The following is a 16,203-nucleotide window of genomic DNA, read 5'->3' on the forward strand; positions in this document are numbered from 1 at the left end:
GGGGGGCATGAGCATCAAAAGGAGAAACGTGGCTTGACAGTAGAATGACAGACAGAATGACGGGTGTGCCACACACAAACCACAGGCTAGGCGACACACACACACACACATCTTCCCTCATCAGCTCTCACAGCGGAAAGGGTTCGCCCATCCTTTCCGCAGAGACGGTCCAATCAGCCGGGCGCTGGCAACCATCAATACTCGTACATAATACCCCATCCGTACCCTTGGCGCTATACCCCGGCTTCTGGGTGTGTGTGTGTGTGTGTGTGTGTGTGTGTAGCTGGTGACGTCACACTTTCATACGTCACGAGTGACATATCAGAGAGGTCTGAATCTGAATCTGGATCTGGATGTGGATGGCGTCCTATCCCGTCTTGTCTCTCCCTGCCGCTTGGGCTTAGCCGGGTCTCGGACGCATCGCGTCACCTGGACGTTGATGGTCCACGTGCACACCATAAAGTGAAGAAGAGCCCAGCCGGATCTTACAGCTAGCTCATGCTCTTATTGAAGCTCTCACCTCAAAAGCATAGCTCTTCACACTTCTACCTCAACAGCAGCAGCAGCAGCAGCATCACCACCACCTTCACTCACACTACACTTCACAACACCCGCAATACCGCAACCATGGCCGTGACCAACGCCCTCCAGGACCTCTTCAACAGCTTCTACGAGCTCCTCTCGTCCATCTTCAACGCCTTCTACCACGTCCTGCAGACCTTCTTCAACGCCATCATCGGCTTCTTCACCGGAATCGTCAATCTCGTGTCGGACGTTTTCGCCGGCGCCATCGACGTCGTGGGCGGCCTGGGCAAGTTTGTCCTGAGTAAGTCCCTTCTTTCGTTACTCGAATCTCGTTGTAAAGTACTGGGCGAGTACCATGGCTGACGCGCATCCTCCCCCGACAGGCAACTTTGTCATCATCGGCGTCATTGCCGCCGGCGGCTACGCGTACGTCCGCTACACGTCGCAGGGAAGACAGGTCGCCGCCGGCAAGAAGACGGCGTAGAGAGAGTCATTATCGGGGTGTCGATATAATACCATAGGGCCAGAGCAGTGGATAGTCGATGGATGATGCGTCTTGAATGGAGGCACAGGGCCGGGCTGATACCACACTGAGCGCTAGTTTTTACTTACTGTCGAGCGATAAATACCATCTCTCAGTTGCGCACTACGGACTACTTGCCCCGCCGCTTTCGTGATGTGTTCCTCCCGGCCGCCCCCGTCTCATGAGGCCGCCCGGCTCGGCAGCATTCCACAGCGGATCCCCGATCCGCACTCCCGCATGCACGAATGGCAAGATGGCCGAGCGGTCTAAGGCGCCAGCTTCAGGTTCCGATCTGTCCTGCTGGTGTGGAAACACGCGCGAGTTCGAATCTCGTTCTTGTCATTAATCTTTTGCTCGTGAGGCTGTTGAAGAGGATTTCAACTCTTGGCCATTGAGAGATAGCACAGGGGACGATGCGCCAACACGTGTATGGGGTCATACTGCGCCGGAATGGCACCCGAAATCGGTTGGGTGTTGTACTGTATTTCCTTTTGAACCCTAGATGGAGGTTTCACATTAGATCGATCTCGCAGGTTACTGTTGTCGAATAGGAGGCAGAGTGTTTTTAGGGATAACTTCTGTGTTGGTTGGTAGAAAGAGTTCTGTATAGCTGAGTGGCGTACTAGGAACACCATGCCAACCAACTCTCCCCTATCTCCGTCTTTCACACTTACTCTATAATGCTAAGGAACACATACCTTTCATTTGTTTTACTAATTTTTCCCAGCCGCCATCTGTCTTTATTTATTTAACAATTGCACCATACTTGTAGAGACCTGGTGGAGAGAGACAGGCCCAATTTGAAATCGCTGCGGAGTACTCCACCACACAACCCTTGATACATCGCCAGTTCCCACACCACCCCCGATATGGTGTAGTAGCCAGTTGACGCCCTCTCATTCGATGAACTGAGCCACGAAACGGAACGTCTTTCTACTGTTCCGTGGCTGTGTTATGTTATAGCATGTGAATGACACAACGTCGGAATATTTGCTTGCTCGAACAGCGAACTCCTGTCTTCAACCCCCCCCCCTTCAGTTTGGGTTTTGGTTTCGGCGTGTTTTGCCAGTCGTCCTTCTTGTACTGGTTCCACTTTCTGTCTCTTCGCTCCCGTGTACCCGCTTTCTGTTCCCTTCAGTTGTAAAGAAACACTGGCTGGCTCTTCAACGATTACTGGTGGAACGGTGGAAATGGCAGACATGGCGGTAGAGTCCAAGCATATGACGCTTAGCCTTAGCCGGGGGGTTGAAGTAAGCTGCAAGCATGACACATCACCGACCAATGTCAAGGGGTGGGAAAAAAAGGCTTGTCTCCCGCCGACCAACCCTGTTGTTTACCCACAAATGCTTGGCCACGCTCGCTTCTCGGCGGCTCGGCGCTGAAGGACTACCTCCGATGGCTGCTGCCCTGTTGACCATTCATTCCTTTCCCGAGTTAGGACTGCCAAGGAGGCGTATATGTATGTAGGTGGGTGTGATGTGACGGACTCGCCTGTAAAAAGAAGAAGCCAAGACGCAGGAGGTGGAACCTACACCTGTGTTCTATGTGTCTAGCCATGTGAAGAGACCGACACACACGTCCACTCGCGACTATAGCCACCCGAGCCGCTTAGTAACCGGTCATACCGCAACGACTACCCACCCGAGGCGTGAGAAATGCCATGTCATTATCATCCCGAAGCCCTCTTCGACCGAGCCTTGGTGTTTGTTCCTATCCCTCGAGAAGTTTTCCTCTTTTTGTCCCTGTGAAAGACAAGCTACCCATCCCCAAGTTCGGCCCGTGTTCTTCTCATACGGGATAGATCGATGGAGGGAGTGTGGCCGCCTTCCTCCTTCCAACACTAAACTGTAACAGTCTCTCCACGAGTTGTTTTTCCGGTTCGCCGTCGATCGTCATGGATTGCGCACGTCTCATCGGAGGCTGCCCGGCGGACTTCCGCCCACATCCCGCCTCTCTCTTCTCCGCATGTCGAGCGTGATAGGCCGGGTCCCAAGTCCACGGGAACAGGCACGCCCCGGGAGAAATAATGTTGCCGACTCCGTTTCGTCATCTGCCATTGTGGCTTGCCCCTGTGTCAAGTGCCGGTGGGCGGACCGGGCCGTTGAAGAACGACCGCGCTCACCGCGATTAAAAAATCCCTGGGTGCTCGCCCGCATGGTCGGGGCTTCACAGGCAGGTAGAGGAAACCAACCCTCGTTGCCCAGACGGATGGTGAGAGAGAGACAACAGAACCGATGATGAGAGGGGAGGGAGGGGACCGCTAGCGTTGCTGAGTCCCCTCTTCGTAACAAGCTTCGACGCGGGCGTCCTGCAGGGTGTTAGTCACTCATCGAACGGAACCCCCCCCTACGCCCTCCCACCCACATCAACCTCGTCCAATCCGGGACCGTTGATCTGCCATCATCTTATCAGATCATCTAATCTGATCCCCTCCGACCCCCGGAGCCGTCTTACATCCCCTGCCCAGTAGCGCCGTCGAGAGGGTAACCGCATATCAATAGCCTGCCGTTACTAGAGAGCCACACACCACCCTGGCCAGAAACCTACTATGTGTAAGAGAAATGGGGGGGGGGGGGGGGGGAGAAGGGGGAGAAAGGTAGAGCCGGACAGAGAAAAGGAGGCATTTTTTTGTTCCCTGCGTCTCTGCGCCGATGTCACATTCGGGATGATGGGCCCGTAGGTCAGGTCAACGGTAAACCCTAACGGCCCTCCGTCGTCTCTTCACCAAGCTGGGAGTCTCTTCTTCTGCTGCTGCTTTTTCATCTTTTCCCCCCCGTTTCCTTTTCTTCTTATTCTTGTATATTCTTGGCTGGTCAGAGGACACCTCCTCCCCTGCTCCCCCTTTCTTCTCCGTCGTCCCTGGAGCAAAAGCCGCCGTTCACCATGTTTGGCGTATCAAACTGGCTCGTCGCGGCCACCGTGGTCCTCGCCACAGCCGTCTACGGTATCTTCAAGGTCGTCTACATGCGGACCCGGTTTAGAGGCCTGGTAAGACAAAAAGAACTACCCTCCCCTTACCTCCAAGATGGCTCTTTCAACAAAAGAAAACAGTCCAGTGACACCACCAAAAACTGACCAAGCCACCCTTCAAAAACAGCCCCAACCGCCGAAACACTCCTGGATCTGGGGCCACACGACCATCTGGGAGGAGCTCGCCGCCACCCTCCCGCCCTTCACCCACCCGCAGCACGTCTACACCCTCATGGCCCGCAAGTACGACATGCCGGGCGTCTTCTACGTCGACATGTGGCCCTTTGTCGAGTCCCAGGTCGTCATCACGGACCCGGACGCCGCCCGCCTCGTCCTCGCCACGACCCCCTACTACCCGAAACACCCGACCATCGAGCGCTTCCTCCGCCCCTTCACGGGGCCCGGCAGCATCGCCGCCTCCAACGGCGACCGCTGGCGCTACAACCACCGCATGGTCGGCTCCGGCTTCTCCCCTTCCCACGTGAAGCCCATGGCCGGCATGATCGCCGAGCAGGTCCTCGTCTTCCACGACCGCCTGCGCCGCCTCGCCGCCGCCGCGGAGCCCTTCAGCATGGAGGAGGAGTCGGCCAAGACCGTCTTCGACGTCATCGGCAAGATCGTCTTCGGCGTCTCCCTCGAGGCGCAGAGGTCCGGCTCGCCCCTGCTCGAGGACCTGCGCGCCTCCATCAACCCGGCCACGACCTTCATCGGCACGCGGAACCCGTGGAAGCGGCGCGCGGCCGAGAAGAGCCTGCGGGCGCTCAGGGCCCGCGTGCGGGAGACCCTTGCCGGCGAGATGAGGGAGAGGCTGCGCGTGCTGCAGGACGAGAAGGAGCTGCCGTCCAGGCGGCAGGCCAAGAGCGTCCTCGACCGCATCGTGCTCGACCGCATCCAGAGCGGGCAGGGGGCGACGCTCGACGACGAGTTCATCGACACGGCCGTGACCAAGTGAGTACATAACATCACCATTCATCCACATACACAGTTTGATATATGGATATATCAACATATAAGTCAGACTACCCACTTTTCGGCACCCCCCCCATTTCGGCACCCCAAAAATGCCTCAAATGCCTCATCACCAGAACATACCCCTCAACTTTCAACATCAACAACATCTTCTATACTTATGCGAATAACCTCATTTTTTCCTCAGAGCTTCTTTTCGACCTTATGGGCCAGTATACCGAAGATGAAGTCAATCAGGCCCTTGACGCAATAACCAACGGCATGCCCATTAAGAGGGCTGGTCAGGTGTATGGCATCCCAAGATCAACACTTCAGTATCGGATTAAGGGCACTCAACCAAGGTCAATTGCCTTTTCTGACCTGCAGAGACTTTCTGTTAGTCAGGAGGCTAAACTGGCTGAATGGGTTCGCATTCAGCATGCCCTTGGTGTTGCCCCAACCCATCTGCAAGTGAGGCTATTCGCAGAAAGGATCCTCCATGCCATGGGGGATACAGAGCCTATAGGAAAAGGCTGGATCCAAGCCTTCTTGAAGAGGAATCCATCAGTCAAGGTCCAGAGAAGTCGCCCTATCGATTCTAGGCGTGTTAATGGGGCATCTACTGAGGTCATCAGGGACTGGTTCAAACTACTCGCCATACCAGAGATCACCAGCATCAAACCAGCTAATAGATACAACATGGATGAGACTGGTATCCTTGAGGGCCAGGGATCTAATGGGCTGGTGCTGGGCATGTCTGAGACGAAGTCTGTACGTAAGAAACAGCCTGGATCAAGGGCATGGGTATCCATCATCGAATGCATCTCTGCCCTGGGCCATGTTCTGAATCCCCTCGTTATCTATAAGGGCAAGGCAGTCCAGCAGCAGTGGTTTCCTCTAGACCTTGGCCCTTATGAAGGATGGCAATTCACTGCAACGGAGAATGGATGGACTTCAGATGCCACTGCAGTTGAATGGCTGCAGAAGGTCTTCATCCCTCAGACTCTTCCTCAGGGCAAGGAGGTCAGGCTGCTGATCATGGATGGACATGGGAGTCATACAACGACTGACTTTATGTGGTTATGCTATATAAACAACATCCATCTATTGTTCTTACCGCCACATACCTCCCATGTCCTCCAGCCACTTGATCAGTCAGTCTTCAGCCCTGTCAAGGCAGCCTATAGGAAGGAGCTTGGATACCTTGGTCAGTGGAATGATTCAACTGTTGTAGGCAAGAGGAACTTTATAGGCTGTTATCAGAAGGCTCGTACTGCAGGTATGACGATGCAGAACATTAGAAGTGGTTGGAAATGGACAGGGTTATGGCCTGTCTCTATGGCGAAGCCTCTGATGAGCTCCCTACTGCTCCCATCAACACCAGCAGCATCAGGATCATCTGATCAGGTCAGCAAAGGGCAGTCTGGAGGCAAGGAAGCTGAAGGATGGGTATCTGCGTCATCTGCAGTGGCATGGTCGACGCCAAGGAAGATGAAGGATCTAGCTGGGCAGTTGAAGCTATTCACAGAGCTGGAGAATGATGCCTTTACTCAACGCCTTCTATTCAGGAAGGTAAAAAAAGGCTTCAGCGAGCAGGCATATGAGCTGGCAAATACCCAGCAGAAACTGGAGCTTCTGCAGGCCCAAGTCACCAATACTGCAGTAAGGAAAAGAAGGGCAGTCCAGCTGGATCCTAACACTAAGTTCGCCAACATCAAAGACATCCAGCAGGCGCAACTTAAGGCTGGGGAAAAAGAGGATGATGCAGCCGAATCCAGCGACTCTGAATACCCTAGTGAAGCTGAAAGCTGTATTGTTGTTGCATCTAGAAGAAGTCAATGATTAATTGAAGTCGACGAGTATGATGGGAATAGCTTCATTTTTGGGGTGCCGAAATGGGGGGGTGCCGAAAAGTGGGTAGTCTGACTTATGTGTGTGTGTGTGTATACACTCACCGCTCATCACTAACACCCCTCCTCCAGCCTCAAAGCCCTCCTCCTCGGCGGCCACGGCACCACCACAGACACCTTCACCTGGGCCACAATGCTCCTCTCCCTGTACCCAGACGTCCTCGCCCGCGTCCGCGCCGAGCACGACGCGCACTTCCCACCGGACCTCTCCGCCACGGCCGAACTCCTCGCCGCGGACCCCACCAAGACGAACGCCATGTCCTACACGAACGCCGTCCTCAAGGAGACGCTCCGCTTCTTCCCCATCGGCTTCACCATCCGCCAGGCGCCCCCCGGGGTCACCCACCTCGACTGGGCCGGCCGCCGCTGGCCCGTCGCCGACCTCATGGTCGTCCCCTGCGCGCACGCGACGCACATGGACCCCAAGGTCTGGGGCCCCGACGCCGGCAGCTTCCGGCCGGACCGGTTCCTGGACGACGAGGCCGGCAAAGGGGAAGGGGAGGGCGAGGGCAAGGGAGGCGGGGCCGGTGGGGAGGAGGAAGGGACGCGCCACCGCTTCGCGTGGCGGCCGTTCGAGCGCGGGCCCCGGGCGTGCATCGCGCAGGACCTGGCCATGGACGAGCTGCGCATCATGCTGGTCCTGACGGCGCGGTGGTTCGACTTCGAGACCGTCGTCGAGGGCACGACGCGGAGGGTGGAGTACATGGACCTGGATCAAAAGGTCGGCGACCTGGCGTTCCAGATGGTCGGGATGGAGGCCAGGCCGCGGCACGACATGCGGATGAAGGTTCGCCTGAGGGATCAGGTGGCTTGATGAGCGACTTTGTGGATGGTCTTTGAGTGGCACGTGGGGTATTATTGTTGTGTGTTTGTCGAGATGTCGAGTGGGCAACTCTTTGTCACCTGGTTTAACTTGGTGGCTTCGGGCTCATCTTGACAGTTCAAACAGGAACGTTACGAGTAGAGTCCACCCGGGTCTATCTATTCTCTTTTATCAGGGAGACCGTGGTATAAAGACAGGTCACGGGGACAGAGTGCTGGAAAAGCAATTCATGAACGGTTGATGACTGTATATCAGGATGGAATGAAGGATGACTTACACTGACAGTACAAAAACGAAGGATGTTGCCCATTGAACCTCAGACATGGTGACCTCCAAGTTGTCCTACCTACGCTCGTGTTTCCAAAGAATGATCGCGACGTCGTATCCTTCGTCAAAGTTCAAAGTCCTCCACAACGCGCCTAGTATTGCTTGCTGCATACGAACAGTTTCCAGACATGGCGTGGCCATCGATACAAGACTTCTTCCATACAAGCGACAGAAAATACCCCTTCTAATGACTTGTAGACAGTCGCCTTCGTCTACAAGACCCACCCTTATCAGTACTGACAACCATGGCAACCAGCAGGACGGAGGACTCTGTGCCCACTTCGTTATCATGTGCATCCAGACTTGTCGTCCCAACTCGTCGCTGTTTCAGAACATGGGCCGCCAAGGGACCGTCGTCGATGTGGGAGGGAATCAAAGATTTCTAGAGTTCTGTTCTACACGTCTTTCACAGAAGAAATAGGTATCAAAAACAGGAAGGATAACACAAAAACCTCGCGCACAGAGGTGTTCCCCACCACCCCATTCCGCCGTCCACTCCCCCTCAAAACAAAACTAGGTAAAATCGACAAGGAGCCAAGTCGGTTCAAAGCCCATAAACTCCGTGCTTCGCATCCATGTCCACTTTCAACGGCGCAAACTCGTCTGAAACGCTTCCGCCTCTGTCCGCAACCCCAAGCCACACCGAAGCCTATCCCGTCTTGATCGCCCGTCGTAAACAGGGCTTGAAGATGCCTCGCACAAAGCAAAAAAGAGCCCCTCATAACGGGCCAGGATTAGCCAGTAACCCTCCTTACCCACAGCGTCGTTGGCTCGTACTCGGCGTTGCGGTCCATCCTCTTGTAGGCCCTGTGCAGCTTGAGACCGATCTCGTACTCCTCGCGCTGGACCTCGGAAAGCTCGAGCTTGAGGGCCTCGACCTTGCGCTTCTCGGCCTCGCGCTTGCGGAGGACGGCCTCGCTGGCGAGGATGCTGTCGGTGGGCATCAGTTCCGTCATCTGCTTGATGGCCTGGTTGATGTTGATGCGGCGGTTGCCCAACGACTCGAGGCGGGCGTTGAGGTACCCGACGCGGTCGTTGACCATGGACAGCTCGGTCGGCGGCGGCGGCAGGGCTTTGCTAGTGGACCAGAGCGAGTCGGGACGGCTCGAGTTGCTAAAGAGGCTGGCGGAACTGGTGCGCGGCAGCAGCGGCTGCTTCTGGCTGGGCAGCTGAGTGCGAGCGGCGGGCGGCGAAGTGTCTTCGGTGAAGGCGCCCGACATGTAGGGGGACGACATGGAGATGACAAAGGGCTCGTCGGGGTTGATGGATGGGCTCGTGGACTTGAGGACAGGCGGGCGCTTGCGGTTCATGACACCGTCTGCCTGGTGGGGGGGCGTCGGCAGAGTCGGCACGGGGGGCCGGTTCGTGTCGGCGGACGCGCGGGGCGTATCCGGGGACGAGGCGGCGTAGGTCGTGTCGCTAAATCTCGAGGGAGGCTGAGCCCAAGGCTCGTTGGGTTGAGTGGCTGCAGGTTGAGTGGATGCAGGTTGAGTGGCTGCAGGTCGAGTAGCTGCAGGACGACTGGTTGCGGGTTGAGTGACGGCTGCAGGCGACTTCTCGCGAGTGCTCGGTGCTTGGATCGTCAGGTCAGAATAGACGCTCGACGAGTACGACGGTTTCGGTGCGTGTAGGGCGTGTGCGTTTCTGCTGCTGCTGCTGCTGTTATTGTTGGTGGTGGTGATGGTTGTGTCGTTGTTGGCAGGAGGAGGCTTTCTCCGGATGGTTCTGTCCTGGCCGAGATGCGCATTAGGGGAAGCGGGCAGGCCCAGACCCGGCAGGGGTGGACGCTGTCGGGTCGCGACATTGGTAACGGCGGCGGTGGCCTCGGGCGTCGCATGTAGGGGAGGCGACTGGACACCAGCGCCCGAGTTGGGGGGACTGGGATAGGCCGACTGTGCGGGCGGAGGGGTTCGAGTGACAGCGGGCGCGGACGAGGGGGAGGGCGAAGCAGTCAGCTGGCGGGGAGCGTTGATGACAGTCCTGATGGTGGGCGTCCTCGAGCGCGGTGACGTTTCAGAATTCGAGGGACTGACAGGGGACAGCGGCGAGTTGACGCCGGCGATGGGCAGCCGAGGGCCAACGGCGGCGCGTCTCGTGCTCTTGGGGAGGATGTTGAGAGGCGTCGCGGGCTTGGTGTCACGGACGGGGTTGACAATGGGCGTGCGCCCGCTTGCACCGCGCCAGGGCGGGCGTTCGTCGAGGGCGTCAACAGCCGCGGTGGCAGACTCGGGAGGATTTTGATTTTGATGTTGCTGCTGCTGCTGATGTTGTCGTTGCTGCTGCTGCTGTTGTTGCTTCTCCTGATGTTGCTGCTTCTCCTGCTGCTGCTGCTGCTTTCCGGCGCTGGGCCTCAACCTCCGCAGTCGGTCACCAAAGGTCTGCTGGGCCTGTGGTGCGTTCTGCATGGCTCTCAGGGCGGCCGGGGACTTCCCGAAAGGTTGGTTCGCACCGAACTCCTGGGCGTACTCTTGTGGTCTGACCTGACCCGCACGGCCCGTGTTGTGGGACGTGGGTTCGCCCGTCAAGTCGTCCCACTTGGTCTCGCGCTGGATGCGCAGACGCTGTTGGGATTTGGTCTCTCGGAGAGGGTGGGTAGCGGCCTCTTGGTTCTTGCGACGTTCACGACGCATCATGGGGATATTTGTCTTTTGCTGGGGCGAAGGGGTTGGTTGCTGCTGCTGCTGCCCCTGCCCGGCGTTGATGTCGATCTGCGACACATCCGGGGTGTCATCAATGGGTGAGACATTGCCGTCGCGGGACGTCGGGGTCCTGAATGAGAGACACATGGTGGTTAGCGGTCGTTGAACGGGATGGGGCACGTATCCGAAGACAGCCAAGGCCGCACCACGTGGTATGCGAGACAAGAGACGGCGGTGTTTGTTTTTCTTTTTTTCTTTTCTTTTTTCCCCCTCCTTTTTGTTTTGTTTTGTTTTTATTCGTTGCTTTTGGAGCGCATTGACTTACCGAACCCCGTGAGCGTCCATGTCAGGAGAGCTCGGGGGGGAGATGTCCGCAACAGCGGAGGAGTAGACGTCGGCGGCAGCCACGTTGGCGAATTTGGGGGAGACGGGGGAGGTGTAGTTGTCGTTGCAGTCCGAGTAGATGGAGGAAGCAGGGCGCCAGTAGCCCGAGGCGTCGCGGTGGCTGCGGTAGTTGCGCGGGGGGGCGAGATTGTCGAGATCGTCGAGGTTGCTGCTGCTGCTGCGGGAACGAGGAAAGTCAGTGAGGGCTTCTTGGAGCGAGTCAAGGTGCCAGGAGAAGGAGGCAGAGAGGCTGTCGAGGTTGCGGGAGAAGTCGCGATGGACGAGGAGCATGTGCGACGACGAGGTAGCGGTCGACATTGTTGCGTGACTTGTGTGTTTTGGTGTTTGCGTTTACGTTGGGGAGAATGAACTGCAGATGAAGAGCAGAGCAGGCGAGAGGTGAGGCTTTGAATCGCCTCACTGCCACGGGCGCTGGGCCGCAAACGAACAGGCAGGATGGCGATTGACTTTTGGAGCCTGAGCCTGAGCCTGAGCCTGAGCCTGAGCTTAAGCTTGAGTTTCCGTTCTTGTCGTTTCGAGCATCGTTCAAGGTTGGCGGAGAAGGAGAATTGGGGGGGAAACTGGTGGTGGTGGTGGCGGTGATGGTCGTGGTCTTTCGTTCGCTCTCGTTCGAGATGAGATGTACAGGAGCGATCGAGTTACCAGTTCTGTGCTCCTTCCTGGTAATGCTTCCTGGCTTTCCATTTCGTCGTTTCTCTTCCATTGCATTTATTCCATTGTGTATCGTGCATCGTGCATCGTGCGTCGTGCGTCGTCGTCCAATCTCGGCTCGTCCATCTCCCCTCGCAGAACATCACATCACGTCCCATTCCATCAAGCGAAGAGACAAAACGAGGCGAGTAGAAGAGAAACAAAAAAACAAGACTTACTCTTTCCCCAACTCACTCCCGTCGGGACGCGTCTTTGGCCGTCCGGCTTCTGCCTCGTGATCCGGCGGCGTCAACGGCGTCTCCGGGGTGTTGTTCTTGCTGTTCTTGTTGCTGTCGGTGCTGTGCTCGATGCCGAGTCCGCCGCGCGGGCTGCGGAACGTGTCGGGCCAGTGGTTCGGGTTGTGCGTCTCGCGGTGCTTGCGGTTGTAGTTGGCGATGGTGTCGCGACTGCGCGGGCCGGATGGCAGTCCTCCTCCTCCTCCTCCTCCTTCTCCTAGTCCTCCTGGCTCTCGTCCCGGCACCTGGAACTGGTACGGCTGGACGGGCTGGAATTGCGGCGCGTGGCCCTGTTTCTGGCCCTGGGCGTTTGTTCTTTCGGCGGTGCCTCCTCTCAGGTGTATCTGCAGCCGTTGTGTGAACGGCGTTTCTTGCTGTTGTTGTTGCTGCTGCTCCTGGATGGACAGCGACTGCGAGCGATGCGGCGGCTGCGGTGCCTCGGGCAGGCGGTGATGTTGCTGGTGGTGATGATGATGATGAGGATGATCCGGGTATCGTGGTCGATTGACAGAGACTGAGACAGAGACGGACGCTGGCGGTCCCTCGTGCAGGAGGAGGTTCCTCTCGTGCAGCTGCGGCGGCGGCGTCAACTTCTTTTGAGGGCTGCCCGTCGTCTTGAGGCTGCTCGTCCGTCGGCCAATGGGTCCTGACCCTGATCCCGACCCTGTTCTTGGCCCTGGTGCCCCCCCCTGTCCTTGTCCTGAACGGTTGGTCGCTGCCGTCCTGTTCGTGCCAGGTCCCGCTGCTGGTCCTGCGACCACTGGTCCCGCTGCTGCTGGCTCGGTCCCCCCCAGACCCATAGGGCCTCCTGGTGCTAATTGCAGGCCCGTTGTAGCGGTTGGCCCCCACCCCGTCGTTGCCGTCGCCGCCGCTGCCCCTGCACGTCCCCCGCCGCGGCCCTCGCCTCCTCTCAGCGCGCCCCACACGCTCATCTCACTTCGGTTTCTGACGCTTTTCCGTTCTTCGCGCCCTTGACCCTCCACTCTTCTTCACTCTTACCCTCACTCACTCACTCACTCACCTTCACACTTACTCTCACTCTCACTCTCACAAACGCCGCGCAATTTCCCTCCAGGGGTCGCCCGGCTCTCCACCACCTCTCCGATCCAAGATTGCAACCCTGCTCTTCTTTGTCTATCTCTCTCTCTCTCCCCTCTTCCCTCGCTTGGACGGAGAGGAGAGATATATTGCGACGCCTGAAAGACACTGCCGTCTTTGTCGTCGGTCCTCGGTCGTCGTCAACGTCTTCCGTGTTCCTTCGTCGTCTTGGTCGGTTTTTTGCCGAGTATGCACCGCGATTGTTCCCCTCCAACAGGAAGCCCAAACGAGCAAATAACAGGGGGTGGATGGGATAGGACAATGATTAAATACCAGCACACAAAAGAAACCCCAGACTGATCGATTGCAAACACACACCCCCTCGGTGGCCGAACGACACCCGGACCCCTCCTGCTTCCCTCCGGATGCACGACGCTTGCTGCACCCGCGAAACCCAACAGACGGCGCCGCTCAAATGACAGCCCGCCGTCCCCTCGTCCCGTCTCTCCTCTCTGACAGTCGGCCTGTCGTCTGCGCTTCACCAAGCCGGTCTGATGTTTCGGATCCGCTGCCGAGGAGGAGCGCGGGGGTGGGTGTGTGGTTGACGAGGGTTGAATATGCTTATCGCTGGCTGCGTGACCCCTCCCTCCCACTCTGTTGTGGCTGCGAATTCTCGGTGGGCTTTTGCTTCGCTTCGTCTTGTACGAGATAGTTTTCCCCTTCCCCTTCCCTCGCGCATGAATCTGTGCTGCTGCTTGCTTCGGACGTTTCGACGCCGTGACCGTCCGCGGGTCCGAGTGCGCCTGTCGGAGGGTGTGTGGGTGGGACCCCTTGGCTTCCTCGTCTATCGTCTTTCGTCTTCCGTCCTTGGACGTCTTGGGACGTCTTTCAGGCCGTTTCTGGTGCCCCTTTGTACAGACAAAATTTCCTGGTGGTCCTAGATGTTCCAGGTCGTGTTCGAGTTCGGGCAGTGGGTGTGACGGGGGGGTTGTCCGGTGGGTGATATGGCCAACTGCGGCAGCGACTTTCGTGTTCAAAGACAGGCAAGCAGAAACAAAGGCTGGCTCTGTATATGCTGACGCAAGAGATTTACTGTAACACAGTTGGAATGGTCGTATGCTGCCGCCGAGTTCCCTGCCCGACGTACCAGCGTTCGAGAGAAAGGCCTTTTCAGAGGCCCAGTGAGCTTCTGTTTCGATGTTTGTGGATATGGAGCGCAGGCAGGCAGGCTTTACTGGCTGGCTGAGGCGGTTGATGGATGTATAACACTACGAACGAGAGACGGAACAAAAGATAGAAGGAAAGGGCTTGCTTCTCACGCGATTGCAAATCAGAGACAGCCAGCGAGAGACAGACGCGAGGAGAGAAAACAAGAAAAAAAGGGACAAAAGACACGGATAACTAGAAACATCCGGGACTTATTTAAAAGGGCCGCACTGGAAGAAACAAAACCATACTTGCTAACACAATTGAAACAAACAACCACTCTAACCTCTCCTCCCTGCCCCCCCTTCCCTCATCTCCACCGAGAACCACCCGGTAGCGACCCGACGATCAACCAAGGAACGGACTGTTGCTGCCACCAGGAACAGACGAGATGGGCGTCTCGTCTCCGGGGGGGGGGGGCGGTTGCTCTTCCCACAAAGACCTACTACTTACATGCACCGGGAAAGCTAGAGGGCTCCGTGGGGTCCGCCCACCAGAGTCTCAGCATCAGACGACGGCAGCGCCTCGGTGACGCCCCAGGGGTGATTTTGAGTGAGTGAGAGAGAGAGAAAGGTCTGTTTGTCTGGCTGGGCCTGGGTTCAGTCAGAAGTATCCTGGGGGAGAAAGACGCTAGACCGGGCCGGCACTTCATTGGACATGCGCCTCTGGTTTGCACGTCGCGCCGTGGGCCAGTCAGTGAGTGGTCTCTGTGCCACAGGACGACAAGACTGGCGCCCCTTGTCAACCGTCACTCCATTCCATCATTGCCTTGTGTGAGTGAGTGATTGAGTGGATGAGAGTGGGCGGTGATTGCTAGATTGAGTGAGTGCATTCTGAATGAGTGTTGTAGTCACTGGCTGCTGGGGTGAGTGGCTGGCTGGGTGAGTGAGTCTCTGAGTGAGTGAGTCTCTGAGTGAGTGAGTGAGTGAGTGAGCGAGTGACCAACTGCAAGCCGAACCGGGCGTAAACCATCCAATACAGGGTTTGTCTGTACCTGCATACATGTGTCTGTCTACCTGATGGGTAACGAGTGAACGAGTAAAGAAGAAAAGGTGTTTCAACAATTCACCAAATCCACCAATCCATATCCCCCCCTCCGTCCCTCGGCCGTCGCACTCAGCTCATCAAAGCAAACCGAACGATATCCTGCATCGCCATGGCGCCACCACCATTCAGGGACCCCGTTCCCCTCGCGTTTCACATTAACTGCCGCCTCGACGCCTAAAGAAAATATTGAATTAGAAATAAAAAAAACCGAGAAAGATGAAAATAACACATTCCCTCTCCCCCTACCCTAATCCAAGCCAAGCCAAGCCAAGCCCTTAATTTTTTTTTAAACAAAAAATTTGGCCGTCTCCCCCCATCGCCCAAAGCGCCCATCACCCGTCCCTCCCAATGCGCCTCTGTCATTTCGCAGACGCCACGCCGGCGGACCGCGTCCGAACTCACCTGCCACGATGGAAATCACAAATCCAAATCCAGGATCCAACTCCAAATAATCCACGCTCCTCCCTCCAGTCCGGTCCGTCCGTCCGTCCACCAGTACGCCAGTCCTTCCCTTTTCTCCTTTCACAAGCGCCGTCCGATCACCCAAGACTGTATGACGCCTCGGTCCAGGGGACGCCAGGAACCGCGAACTAACCCGGATCGTCATCACCGCATGCCTTTACATCGTGTGGAATCCCGCTCGTCCTCAACCGTCCGTGGTGCCTGTCCTTATTGGCTGTCATCACCTCCTGCTTCTCAAATGCATTGGCTCACTCACACATGACGCCGAATACCCGTCCCGCTCCCCCCCTCTTTTACCCTCGGGGCCTCGGACATGGAACCATCGGGCATCATCGGGCATCATCAGCCTCATCACTACCATCCAGCAGGCTGCTGGAACATCACGCATAGTATATCCCCTCGCCCATCACACACCCGTGCATCCAAAACCACCGCGCAGCGCAGGAAAAGAAGC

The 16,203-nt window shown here is 57.0% G+C and overlaps 4 protein-coding genes across 4 annotated transcripts; 3 read left to right on the top strand and 1 right to left on the bottom strand.

Annotated features, from left to right (window-relative positions):
* Positions 1 to 627: 627 nt before the first annotated feature.
* On the top strand, positions 628 to 1,009 carry CH63R_00303 (uncharacterized protein; the record flags this gene model as incomplete). Its single annotated transcript, XM_018295278.1, has 2 exons — positions 628 to 826; positions 909 to 1,009. 2 exons carry the CDS (start codon positions 628 to 630, stop codon positions 1,007 to 1,009), a joined length of 300 nt encoding a protein of 99 aa, XP_018163640.1.
* A 2,922-nt stretch (positions 1,010 to 3,931) lies between these two features.
* CH63R_00304 (Cytochrome P450) lies at positions 3,932 to 4,970 on the top strand (the record flags this gene model as incomplete). The annotated part of the gene is made up of 2 exons (XM_018295279.1): positions 3,932 to 4,036; positions 4,146 to 4,970. The coding sequence occupies 2 exons, from the start codon at positions 3,932 to 3,934 to the stop codon at positions 4,968 to 4,970; spliced, it is 930 nt and encodes a 309-aa protein (XP_018163641.1).
* Positions 4,971 to 7,009: 2,039 nt separating this feature from the next.
* Positions 7,010 to 7,690, top strand: CH63R_00305 (Cytochrome p450; the record flags this gene model as incomplete). The annotated part of the gene is made up of 1 exon (XM_018295280.1): positions 7,010 to 7,690. The coding sequence occupies one exon, from the start codon at positions 7,010 to 7,012 to the stop codon at positions 7,688 to 7,690; it is 681 nt and encodes a 226-aa protein (XP_018163642.1).
* A 1,070-nt stretch (positions 7,691 to 8,760) lies between these two features.
* CH63R_00306 (uncharacterized protein) lies at positions 8,761 to 11,367 on the bottom strand (the record flags this gene model as incomplete). Its single annotated transcript, XM_018295281.1, has 2 exons — positions 8,761 to 10,795; positions 10,991 to 11,367. 2 exons carry the CDS (start codon positions 11,365 to 11,367, stop codon positions 8,761 to 8,763), a joined length of 2,412 nt encoding a protein of 803 aa, XP_018163643.1.
* Between the last annotated feature and the right edge of the window lie 4,836 nt (positions 11,368 to 16,203).

The sequence above is a fragment of the Colletotrichum higginsianum genome, chromosome 1, assembly GCF_001672515.1.
Source record: "Colletotrichum higginsianum IMI 349063 chromosome 1, whole genome shotgun sequence".
NCBI classification, from domain to species: domain Eukaryota; kingdom Fungi; phylum Ascomycota; class Sordariomycetes; order Glomerellales; family Glomerellaceae; genus Colletotrichum; species Colletotrichum higginsianum.